This window comes from Ruditapes philippinarum, unplaced genomic scaffold, assembly GCF_026571515.1.
Source record: "Ruditapes philippinarum isolate M1 unplaced genomic scaffold, ASM2657151v2 ctg812_1_1_1_1, whole genome shotgun sequence".
Taxonomy (NCBI): Eukaryota; Metazoa; Mollusca; class Bivalvia; order Venerida; family Veneridae; genus Ruditapes; species Ruditapes philippinarum.
Genome location: NW_026862783.1, coordinates 296,841 through 309,930, shown reverse-complemented (window position 1 = coordinate 309,930; position 13,090 = coordinate 296,841). Strand labels below are relative to the sequence as shown.

At 31.1% G+C, this 13,090-nt stretch overlaps 1 protein-coding gene across 4 annotated transcripts in view; it reads right to left on the bottom strand.

Moving 5' to 3' along the window:
• Positions 1–6,292: 6,292 nt before the first annotated feature.
• The window catches only part of LOC132720198 (serine/threonine-protein kinase LMTK1-like), a 28,885-nt gene continuing 22,087 nt past the window's right edge, over positions 6,293–13,090 (bottom strand). For 3 of the 4 annotated variants that reach the window (XM_060704255.1, XM_060704254.1, XM_060704258.1), the window contains exon 12: positions 6,293–12,292. In XM_060704255.1, the coding sequence (XP_060560238.1) occupies positions 12,158–12,292 (135 nt within the window). In that variant the 3' untranslated portion in view covers positions 6,293–12,157. The remainder of the gene's footprint in view (positions 12,293–13,090) is intronic. The other variant, XM_060704256.1, reaches the window with a different exon arrangement.

Sequence of the window (13,090 nt, the reverse complement as noted above, 5' to 3'; positions counted from 1 at the left end):
TTACATTTGTTCATATCTGGTGGAGCAGGGACAGGCAAATCATATTTGCTTAAGCTTGTAAGAGAAAAATTGCTAAGGCAAAATACTTCCTCTTTCCTTAACGTGCTGGTGGGAGCATATACCGGTTGTGCTGCCTTTAACATTGGTGGATGGACACTTCATTCATTATTACATCTGGATGTTACTCATCACAAACATACACTATATAAAAAGTTGTCTGACAAAACATTGAAACAATTAAGAATACTTTTCCAGAATGTCAAAACTTTAATTATTGATGAAATAAGTATGGTAAGTATTCAGACATTCATCCACATTCATAAAAGACTTTCTGAAATATTTGATACCAGTAATGAAGAAACTGTTTTTGGAAACATCTCTATTGTTGCATTTGGTGATTTGTATCAATTGAAACCAGTATTTGGTTCTGCAATATTTTCGTTCCATCACGATTTGCCTGTGAAACATTTATGGCGGGACTATTTCAAAGCGATTGTGCTGTCAAACAACTACAGGCAAAATACAGACAATACTTATGCATCACTTTTAAATAGGGTTAGAACGGGACAACATACTGCCAGTGATATTAATACACTAAAGACAAAAATGAATACCAAGCCACACATACACATTCAACATATTTTCCCTATTAAAGACCTTTGCAATGCACATAATAGAGAATTGGTACAAAACTTGACAAAGGAAGGGTCCATAATGTATATCTTTGGTGCTATTGATGATCCCAGTGACAAAATATACCACAAGACGATCAAGACTGTGCAGGTATACACAAGTCATTGGCACTTTGTATAGGATGTCAAGTTATGCTTCTGCGAAACATTCAAACAAACTGTGGATTAGTCAATGGGGCCCAGGGTTATGTAACCTCTTTTCAGTGGAAAAATGGGAAAAATCAACAGCATAAAGGAGAACTTCCTTTTGGAGTTAATATATTGTTTGATAACCCCAAATCCATCCTAATTAGACCAATTACTGTACCATTCATGCCAACTAAGAGTCAAAAAGTATATAATAGGACACAGCTGCCCCTTGTTCCATCGTTTGCAGTGACAACCCATAAGGTGCAAGGTCAAACACTTGAAAAGTGTGCTATTGACATAGGCAAAAAAGTATTTCAGAGAGGCATGGCTTATGTGGCTTTAAATAGTGTCAACTTTGAATGGTTTACATTTGTTAGACTTTGATGAGACCAAATTATATCCACCTGCTCAGGTCTATGAAGAAATGGAAATAATTTATATGTATTTTGCCCGTGCATAAATTTTCTGCATGCAATTTATAAAATGCCATAGACATTCCTTTCATACAATCTATTTTTCAAGGACTTGATAAATTTAGCATTATTTGCTATTTATGGTTAGAATGAGGTCATAGACAGTATATAACAAACTTCTTATTTTAACTGCTCAGAAAAATTTCCATGCCATGCACAAATTATATAGACCCACTCAAAATAAGGTCAAAACTCATGCTATTTCATTGAAATTTTCAACAACAAACAAAATCATATTCACTTTGCTCTCAATACAGGATACTAAAAATATCTTATGTTTTTTGTATGCTAGCATTTCATAGAATTTCCCTTGTAAATTTAGTATCAAACAAACTTCTTTATAATAAGGCACTTATTTTAACAAACGTTACAGCTGTTGATCAGAATGTATATTTAGTAAGTTTTGGCATAAATGTCGTGGATTTTTATTGATATCAATGCTTTATTTTTTATGGCGTGGTGAATACATTTTCAAATTCTTTGTCATTTTGTATATGCATTCAAATGCATAATAGTTTAAACAGCTAATGCATTGAAGGGCAGTTCTAGCAGGGAAAGTGTAAGAGTAAAAAAGACGTTTATTCTGAAATAATTGGACAAAATAAATAATCCACACTTGCAAAATCTAAGATTACCTTCAGGGAAAAAACTTGTTTATTTTTTATTAAACTACTATCTATGTCGGCAAAATTCCCGTCAGGAACCAGTCTTTAAGAACTTTAAAACTACTCGCTTTGAACATGGTATACATGTTTATTTTCATACAAAAACACCAACATTAAAAAGCATGTGTCTGTTTTAAATACAAGCATTTTATTTTTTAGTTAAAGGGAGTTCATTGCTATTCAATTGTTAAACATACATGTCAATGTACATATGTGCTTTTTCAGTGACAATTTTTTTATATTTTTGTGTTGTGTTTCTACCTGATGTAAATATTGTTTTCCAGCTTATAATTTGTTTGCTTTTTGTAATGCATGCCTGTAGGGTGCCTCACATATTGCACGATTAATTGTTGTCAATGTGAAGGGCATTTCATTTTCTTTATTTATTTCCATGTTTCTATTTTTTTCATGTTACCGTTTTCAAGTTTTAATATATAAAATTTTAATTGGTCTATATGTATATATTCTTTGCATCAAAATTTCCAAACACATTTATATCAATACTGTTATCTACAAACATAGGTTATTTAAGAAATTCATTATTTACATTTATTTGTTGAAGATTTTCCCTTATATATTCATCATAAAACCACAACAATCCATGTCTTGTTGTTTCATTGTTTCCTTGGCAAAAAAAAACAAAAACAAACTGTTGACATGCATTCATTTTTTTCCCTTATTGGATATGGCTTTGATATTTCCAGTACAATATCATTATTTTTGCATACATTCTCACATCACCTCTTTCATGTATTATCTTAATTTAGTAAAATAATCCCCATAATCTAATAGCATTAATGTTAAGGTTTATGTAATTCATTTACTTGGTTTTCAATTTTTTTTTTCATGTTGTTCAAATATGTTAATATGTATGTTATGTTTCATGTGTTGCTGCCCATTCTTGCAACGCCTATAAAGTTACATTGCCATGTTATGCATGTATGATGGTTCTTTTTTTTTCCAGAAAAAATAAAAATTTACTGATATCATGGTTTTTCCTTTACTTCTTCAATGTGCCATCCCTGCAAATATTTATATCTTCAAAGAAGATATTATGCAATCGTACTTAGTATGTTATATTTTTCTTATTAAACCTGTACTGGCTTGATATCCATCGGAAAAGTGAAACCCATTTAAAATGTGCGCCATTGGCATATACCTTCATGTACACATCCGTTATTTTCAAACTGCTTGTGCATCACCATGCTAACATTTATTTCAAAGAAAGCATTGGGTATGGTTCACTTACGAATAAGACAGTGTCTTGATGTCTAAGAGATGAAAAGAGGGGGGATAGGTGGGCGTTGGCAGGTGTCCTAGGACTGTTCCGGAGCACTGTTGCAAGGATGTGGGATCTGGGCAGTGTCGGGCATAGGTACATGTATGTTGTTGGTTGTGATGGCACACAACTTGGCATGAAGACCTGTTTTACTGTCGTCCAAGTACAACATCAGCGCTTTGTTATGGCTACTGCCCTGCAAAATGATTTGAGGTGTAAACATTTCTATGTTTCGTTTTAAGAGGATTTTTCATGCATGTTTTGTATTAGTAGTTTCACACAGTTTTTAGAAAGTCAATGTACATTAAAGGAAATATGGGACTTTTATCATCAGGTTTTCAGAGGATTCTGGTTTTCGGAGGTTTATGGCTTCTGTTAAGGTCCACTTGGCAATGCTTCATGCAAAATATCTAAGCTCAGGGCATTGTAGCTTCATAAGACCTCAATTAATTTTCCTATATAAGCCCATGTAAACTAAGTTACCCCTACTGCAGAGCTATTTTTGTCTCCAGGAGCATGATTTTAAAACTTTTGTAGAGGACCACAAGGTGATGCTTCTTGCCAAATATTTAAGCATTGGTCATTGAAGTTTCTGAGATGATTTCATCTTGAATGTCTTTTTTTTAGCTCCTGTGACCTATGTATCGGACTGGAACCATTTATACAACTTTTACAGAAGACAACCTCAAGATCATTTCTGTGAAGTTTGACCAAATCCATCAAGTGGTTTAGATGTTTTTTAGCTCACCTGTCACAAAGTGACAGGGTGAGCTTTTGTGATCGCTTTTCGTCCGGCGTCCGTCCGTCGGGCCGTCCGTCCGTAAACTTTTACTTTAAATGTCATCTCCTCATAAACCACTAAGCCAATTTCATCCAAACCTCACAGGAATGTTCCTTTGGTGGTCACCTTTAAAAATTGTTCAAAGAATTTAATTCCATGCAGAACTCTGGTTGCCATGGCAACCAAAAGAAAAAAACTTTAAATATCTTCTTTTTAAAAAACCCAAAGAGCTAGAGCTTAGATATTTGGCATGAAACATCTTCTAGTGAGTGTCTACCAAGTTTGTTCATATAAAAGCCCTGGGGTCAAAATTGGCCCCGCCCCAATGGGTCATTGATTTTCCCTATATGCATAAAGTAAAAACTTTAAAAAAAAAACTTTTATTAAAGAACCCAAAGAGCTAGAGCTAAGATATTTAGCATGAAACATCTTCTAATGAGTGTCTTCCAAGTTTGTTCAAATAAAATCCCTGGGGTCATAATTGGTCCCGCCCCAAGGGGTCATTGATTTTCCCTATATGCATATAGTAAAAACTTAAAAAAACAACTTTTATTAAAGAACCCAAAGAGCTAGAGCTAAGATATTTAGCATGAAACATCTTCTAATGAGTGTCTTCCAAGTTTTTTCAAATAAAATCCCTGGGGTCATAATTGGTCCCGCCCCAAGGGGTCATTGATTTTCCCTATATGCATATAGTAAAAACTTAAAAAAACAACTTTTATTAAAGAACCCAAAGAGCTAGAGCTAAGATATTTAGCATGAAACATCTTCTAATGAGTGTCTTCCAAGTTTTTTCAAATAAAATCCCTGGGGTCATAATTGGCCCCGCCCCAGGGGGTCATTGATTTTCCCTATATGCATATAGTAAAAACTTAAAAGTCTTCTATTAAAGAACTCAAAGAGCTAGAGCTAAGATATTTAGCATGAAACATGTTCTAATGGATGTCTACCAAGTTTGTTCAAATAAAAGCCCTGGGGTCAAAATTGGCCCCGCCCGGGGGTCATTGATTTTCCTTATATGTGAATAGCAAAAACTTAAAAATCTTCTTTGAAAAAACCCAAATAGCTAGAGTTTAGATATTAAGCATGAAACATCTTCTAGCGAGTGTCTACAAAGTGTGTTCAAATAAAAGCCCTGGGGTTAAAATTAGCCCCGCCCCTGGAGTCATTGATTTTCCTTATATGTGTATAGCAAAAACTTAAAAATCTTTTTTGAAAAAACCCAAATAGCTAGAGTTTAGATATTAAGCATGAAGCATCTTCTAGTAAGTGTCTACAAAGTTTACTTAAATAAAAGCCCTAGGGTCAAAACTGGCTCCGCCCCAGGGGTGTCATTGTTTTCAACTATATGTGTATAGTAAAAACTTAAAAAATCTTCTTTTAAAAAACCCATTGAGCTAGAGCTAAGATGTTTTTTAGCATGAAACAGCTTCTTAAAAATCTTCTTTTAAAAAACCCATTGAGCTAGAGCTAAGATGTTTTTTAGCATGAAACAGCTTCTTATGGGTGTCTACAAGTTTGTTCAAATAAAAGTCCTTAAGTTAAAATTGGCCCAAAGTGGGGGAGGGGGGGGGTCATTGTTTTTCATTATATGTGTGTAGTAAAAACTTAACATCTTGAAATATCTTCTAATGGGTGTCTTCCAAGTTTGTTCAAATAAAAGCCCTGGGGTTTAAACTGGCCCTGCCACGGGGGCCTATATTCAGGTGAGCGACCTCAGGGCCATCATGGCCCTCTTGTTAAGAAATTGTGAACGACTGATACACTGCTATCACAAAAGCTCGCCTCTGTGCACTTTGTGCTAAGGTGATATAACTGTGCACTTTGTGCTTAGGTGATATAAAAAGAACCTCCATTTACCATAGCCTATCTCAAGTAGTTATTGTTCTGATTTTGTTGCGGTTGGCCAGAGGATGACACATGACAACCAGATGCCTACGTGGCATAAAATTAAGCCAGTGCAGTGATTTGTTCTTTTTTCACCTTTAAATGATGATGAAATGACAAACCAAAATCAACAAACTAGTTAGATCTGTTTTGTTTAGGGATGGACTGATAAAGCGATATTATATGCACTCTTTCAGGGTATTGAATACCAGGAACGTACAATACACAAATGTTGACTATTACAACAATTGACAAGAGGTATGAGAAAGGGAATTTTTAATTTCAATGAAAATGTGACTGCCTTATAACAATCAAAAACTTCATTTAAGCTTCAAGTTATTAGTACCGTACACCTTTATAACACTTCTAAATAAATAACAACAACATTTTACAAGTTTCTTTTTTTTTCTGTAAATTTATAATATAATACTCATTGATATAATGATGATATAACTTTGGCAACATTTTCCCAAATATGAACAATATACAACATGAAGAGTGTTGAAACGATAACTGAGACAAAAGAGAGCTAGCAATTATTTGATATGACTACTTTATTTAACCATTTGTAGACATTTTAAATTTTACAAAAAAAACAAAAAAAAATAATCTACATAATTTTTTTTTGTAGGCCATGCTGTACTAGATAAAACCAACTAAAGGAAAATGGAGTTATGCTAGACATCAAAATAGATTAAACCAAAACAGTAATGCTAGCTTTTAATTGTTTTTTCTTATAATACCATACTCAGAGACATACTTAAGCTTTTTTGTGTCAGTTTTTAACTGGATCAATTTACATGTTACATTTACTAAATATTTGAAGATATTATGAAGATATTATGAAGATATATCATCCTGAACTAGCTACTAGAGCTCATCCTAGCAACTAGAGCTCAGCCTAGCAACTAGAACTCATCCTAGCAACTAGAGCTCAGCCTAGCAACTAGAGCTCAGCCTAGCTACTAGAACTCATCCTAGCAACTAGAGCTCAGCCTAGCAACTAGAACTCATCCTAGCAACTAGAGCTCAGCCTAGCAACTAGAGCACAGCCTTGCTACTAGAACTCAGCCTAGCAACTAAAAAGACTTGTCACTATAACTAAGCCTAGCTAGCTGCTACTAGAACTCAACCAAGTAACTAGAACTCAGCCTAGCCACTAGAACTGAACCTAGTAAATAGACATTAGCCTAGCAATCATGTTCAAGTAAAACAACAACTGATAATATAACAGTTAACAGAGATAACATACAAGACTAGTAACCATCTGGTGAAAACAAGTACCGGTAGTCAATTTAACTAGGCATTAACAATAACTTGCCAAAACCCAAGTATAACCCCAAGTCAGATTTTCATTTCCCTGGTTTTATGCTAATAGCTACTCAATTTCAAAATTTTACATTGAAATATCTCAATGGACAATTCCATATTCAAAGGACAGGTGCATGACAATGTATTCAGTATGACTGTAACAGTATATTAATTGGGATGTGTTGGTGTCACACTATACCTTTTGTATACCTCAGTTTCAACACATGGATACTTCCTACACTTATATAATAATAAAGAAAACATACTTCAAGCTATCAAAAACATAATCCATTATCTGCTTATACATAATAAGAACATTACAACAATAAAAAAAACCTTAAGATATGATAAAGTATCTGTGCTTTTTCTGATTGAAATCAAAACCTGTTACAGTTTGTTCCTTTCTAAATTACAATTTCTACATCTGGTCAGTCACTTTATTGCACATCAATCTGAAAGATCTCAATACTTTTAGTAAACACTTAAAGAAATAACATCACTTTTTGACTATTTAACTAAAAAACAAAGAAACTCCAAAATTTTTCCTTCTATTTAGATTTAAGAGATAAATCAATTGTCATATTTTCATCAATAAGTAAATAAGAGCATCATGGGTAAAATGTTTATCATGGCTACAAGTAGCAAAATGATGTAACCTAGCAACCTGCCTGTCTCTGCATGTTACCTGATTAAAGCTTCGTAAAAAACAAGAGCACTGTATGCTGTGTTAACACTCATCTGTGTAGGGCAACCACTATCAATAACCTATTTTTAAAAATAATATAACTTTAAACGGACATAACTTCAAAAATATGGATTTCAGAACCTTGTCATACAGAGTTTCATGTTTAAAACTTTCAAAATGTTTGAAAAACACTTAAGTTTATGCAAGATGACAGCAAGGACGACCAGCAATCATAATAGCTCAACTATTTCTTCGAAACAGTCAAGCTAAAAATGATATGATAACTTAATCTCTGATTTGGGGATAAGTTTTTTGTTTGGATTTCAATATTAAAACATTTATCTAATTCTAAAGCCCTATATTCTATTAAACTAAACCTGTTAGCTTATCAAATGTATAAAATGTATATGAACATCATAGGTGAAAAATATCAGAAAAATAAACTAACAAAACATAGAAACACACAAATAGGCCTGGGTAACATAAAATCATATTGTTTAATGAAATAACAGTAAACAATGTATAACCATCATTAATGACATTGCTGGTAATTTCACAAAATGAGCATTGATTAACTATGATTTAGTTTTGGAAAAATAAATAAATATAAGTAATTTTACTTATTTTACATGTCTGATAATAAAAATTTGACCTAAATATTCATTAGAAAAACAAAGCTATTCAATTGAAAGGGAAACAAACATCAAAACAATGAAACATTGATATGATATTAAGTTTATATTAATATTTTCCTATAAAACTATTGCCTTGTATTTCTCCTGATAATGATACAGTTTTACAGAATCAAATGAGTATCTCCTATACTTCTCAAAGGAATGTGCATCTATAAAAAATCCTACTCCTAACAAAAAAATCTGTTTTTTTTCCTTTACAAATTAAACAAATGAGTACAATATATACAAAATATACTTTTTTTTAAAAACTAAATTTTTACCTTTTTGCCTTTGAAAATTAGGGCAGTATAACATAGATCCTATACAATTTATGCCATACAAAATAATTAAAAGTAATAATTCCAAAAACAAAATTGTTCAGGCAAGGACAGCAATATTTCATATTTTCCCCTTTTCTTAAATGACATCACTAGTATAATATTATAAAACCTTAAACTGGACATAAATTTCTATTGACATAAATAATTATGGAAACCACTTTCAAAAAGATATGAAAGAAAAACTTTTTTAGAGATGCTGAAAATGACCTCTGAAAAAATCGAAATTTACCTTAACTGACCAAAAGTGTAGTTTTGAGGACAAAGTTTTGAGGATAAATATAGTCTGTCAAATATGAACAATTCCCATATTTCACAAAGAGACCTATAGTCCACACATACTCCTTCGAAAATTAATCTGTATTTCTTGAAGACAAATCTTTTTAGCATATTTAAATAGTGTTCACCCGAACTTTCTCCTTTAAAATTAGGTACTTAACATACACCAACCGAAATATCAACAAAATCACAAAAAAGAATTTTGAAATAATATCTTCTTGCCTGACATTTAACAACCTTTAACCTGTAAGTAAACTTGTGACTAGAATTATGTTAAATATACCATTTATATATTATAATTATATAAATATCTAAACTTATATTTTATTCATTATATATTTACATCCAAACTACAACTGAACATTTTTTTTTCAACTTTTACTAACAAAAATAAATTGATCATTTATTGCGCAACATATACAGGAAGCAAAAATTACTTACATACACTTTTTAACAATACAAAACTGATAAGAGCATAAAGGCTCTATATTGCCCACCAAGAGTCCTTTTACTTATTATGAACTGTTAATATTCTTTTAAGGAACTTTTTGATATGTAGAGATTTACTAATTAATAAATCTGTCCAATATAATTCATGTTCTTACATACTTGATATTCTGGATACAATTTATAAATAAAAGTTAAAAACCATAATCTGATGAATCTTATCCAAAACTGGTAGTTCAAATAAATATGACCTGGTGTTGTTCCCACCTCAAAACCTTAAAATTTGTAATTTATTAATAAGAGTGAATATAATATTAGTGTGATATGGGTTAAGAGATATAAAGGACAGACATGTTGGCCACACAACAGACATTCAACGATCATGAAAGCAGACAATAAGGCAATATGTGCTCACATAGTCTGTAGATAACAATATTGCAGCTTATGTTTAACACTGAAATCATCAACAACAAAAAAAGGTTTAAGAAGCTTAGCTTATTACATATAAAACATTTCATATGTGCTTGCATTTATTAACTCCAAAGCTTTTCTCTTTAAGTAAATATTTTGCTTCCTTATCAAATAGTTATTTCAATTTTTCCAATTACAATTCATTAAAAAATTTACACTAAATATGAAGCTTTATTTTACAAGCTATCAAAATAACAGTGTAGTTTGCACATGTTAAGTCCTTATATGAGTCTCTGATGAAGTACAGGTAAATATTAAGATATTCGAAATGCTAAACAAGGATGAAAGTTAAATTTATGATTTGTCTAAATCTATCAAGTGAATAAATTATTCATCCTGATTCTTAAATCTTATTTTAATCTAAATACCTTAAATCTACACACTAGGCCTACTGTGAAGAAAAAAATAGGTGTTTTCTTTTTCATTTTTCCAATCAAATAATATCTTTCCCTAAACTAATAACCTTTTACCTCTACAAATCTTTCACTATTTATCAATATGTAAAAAAAGTTTGATCAAAGTAAGAGAGGAACAGAACTATTAAATTACAGCAAAAAATATGGATTATAGATTACAAAATATTTATAAAATGCAAATGTAAAATAACATGTTCTTTATCACAATAGTAATTCTCATTGAATAATTATTTGTTAAATCAAAGGTACTACAGAGACTATGCCATATCCTATGTAATATATAACCCTACAAAAACTACAATACATTTTTGTTTGTTAAAACTTAAAAGTTTATTTTCTTTTCTAACAGCAATTTAAATAAGTACATGTACAATGATTTTTTTCAATTCCAACAAGAATGAACTCTTTGCCAATATGTTTCAGCAACAAGAAATACTTAAAGTCTGAATGAAGTGTTTGTCCAAACACACATTTTCTAGCAATAAAAAATATCCGAAATACTAGAACCTGCTGTTGCTACAAACTTTCATAAATTTGCATTAGTAAATATTTGTGTTGAGATGATCTATGAAATAATATTTAAGTTATAATGCTTAGAATAAGGAATTGAATTCATCATGAATTGACAGATGTTTTCCTATATGTAAATGGCATATTTAATGACAAGTCCCTGTAATACACATTGTTTCATGCACCAAACAGCTGACTGGATGTAGTAGGCACCAATACAATAATCCAGTTACACAACCACCTCTGTACCTGTTGTATTGTGGTTACAGGTAAATTAACATATATATCAAACCCTGCATGTGTAATAACATTACATTGTATATATGTTTTAATTCTAAAATTGTTTTCAACCATTTCTCTTCCTCAAAATATATTAAATAACTATCTTCACAATAGATGCTGACAAAATAACAGTTAGTAAGATGATATATTAGTGTCATAATGGATACTCTAATAAAGTTAATATACTGTATAACCTAATCCCTATCTAGATATGGAAGTATCAAAAATAATATTATGTTTGTTCCACAATTATTTTTTTTTCAAGCAAAAGCAATTTAAGACCGAAATTTGTACATTAGCCCTATTTATCTCCATCTTAAGGCAATTAAGTTAAATGAATTGTCACTCCTGGAAATGTTTCTGTTATTTTGAGGCAAGATGAAAATCGAGGCCCTTATTGTACCTAACAATAAAATGTAGATTTATGCTCCTATTTTTGTAGGAAAATGTGTAGATGTACATGCTGGAACAAGTAGACATTCAACAGCAAAATACTGCAGCTTTTATACTTGTGACATCATGGATATATAGTCACGCTTAATATCATTCCTGTAATATCGATTTACTAATTTCTTATGCCCACATACACTTGTAAGCATAACAGTTATTTAATGAAGTGCATGTACCATAAATTCAATCATTCATAAAAATTCATACATTCAATCATTAACTGTACTCCCTCTCAGATTTCCATCTCTCCTTTACGACTATGGTGAGCAAAAATTACAACTAATAATTAAACAAGATCTTGATGGAGATTACTGTAATTAGGGAAATGAATAATGTCAAATATGGCTTCTTAAAACTGGAATCATATAAACACACATATTTGGAAGATTTATGCCACAACATCTGTTATTGTAGAAGGTAACATTTGATCACTGGGTTCACTAACAAACACTTCTGGTAATTCTTCTTTTCCGAGAACTGATGTTGCTATTTTATCTAAATCATCCTTTATCAACTGCCCTTCCTGAAATATATGTAAATAATTCATGGTGTAAATATCTGTATGGTAAATGTTTGTAAAAATCAATGCAATATTATAAGTGAAAATTTTACAATGTCAGATAATCAAACTTTAAATAAACTTATTGTAATTAAATTTTATCATATAAAATATACTTGACATTAGAAAATATATAAAGGATTTTAAATGTAATATTTACACTTCATGTAAATAAAATACATGGATTATCTCGAACTACATGTTAAACTGTCTATATAATTTTATCATTAGCATAAATAATAGTTTTAAAATAGCCAATTCAATATGTATGCATATAAACAATATAAAAATTAAAGTTTTTATAACTTAAACTAAACTGTATTATTATACTATTATATATTATCATGGATTAAAATAGCTAATTGTACTGATATATTCAATTAACACATCCTTAATTAAACAAATGAATACTTAAATTTCAGTGTTTTCCAATTTTAGTGATAATCAACTCAGTTACAATCAGTATATCACAATTCTGATTTCTAGTAATTCTTCTTATAAATATTGAAAACAAACAAAACACAAAGCTCCCAGGTAACAACTAAATGAAAGGATAAAATATGCCCCTATAATACCGAGTATTGTATCTTTGTACCAGAATTTATATATCATTGTATAGGATTATATTGAACACTACAGTGACTTTCCTATACCATCAGTATACAACCAGGCCAGTATGATCATCCGTGAAGTCTAACCAGGCTTTATACTAGTGGCTACTGAACTTTATTACTTTAATACAGACATCCCATTAAACTCTTT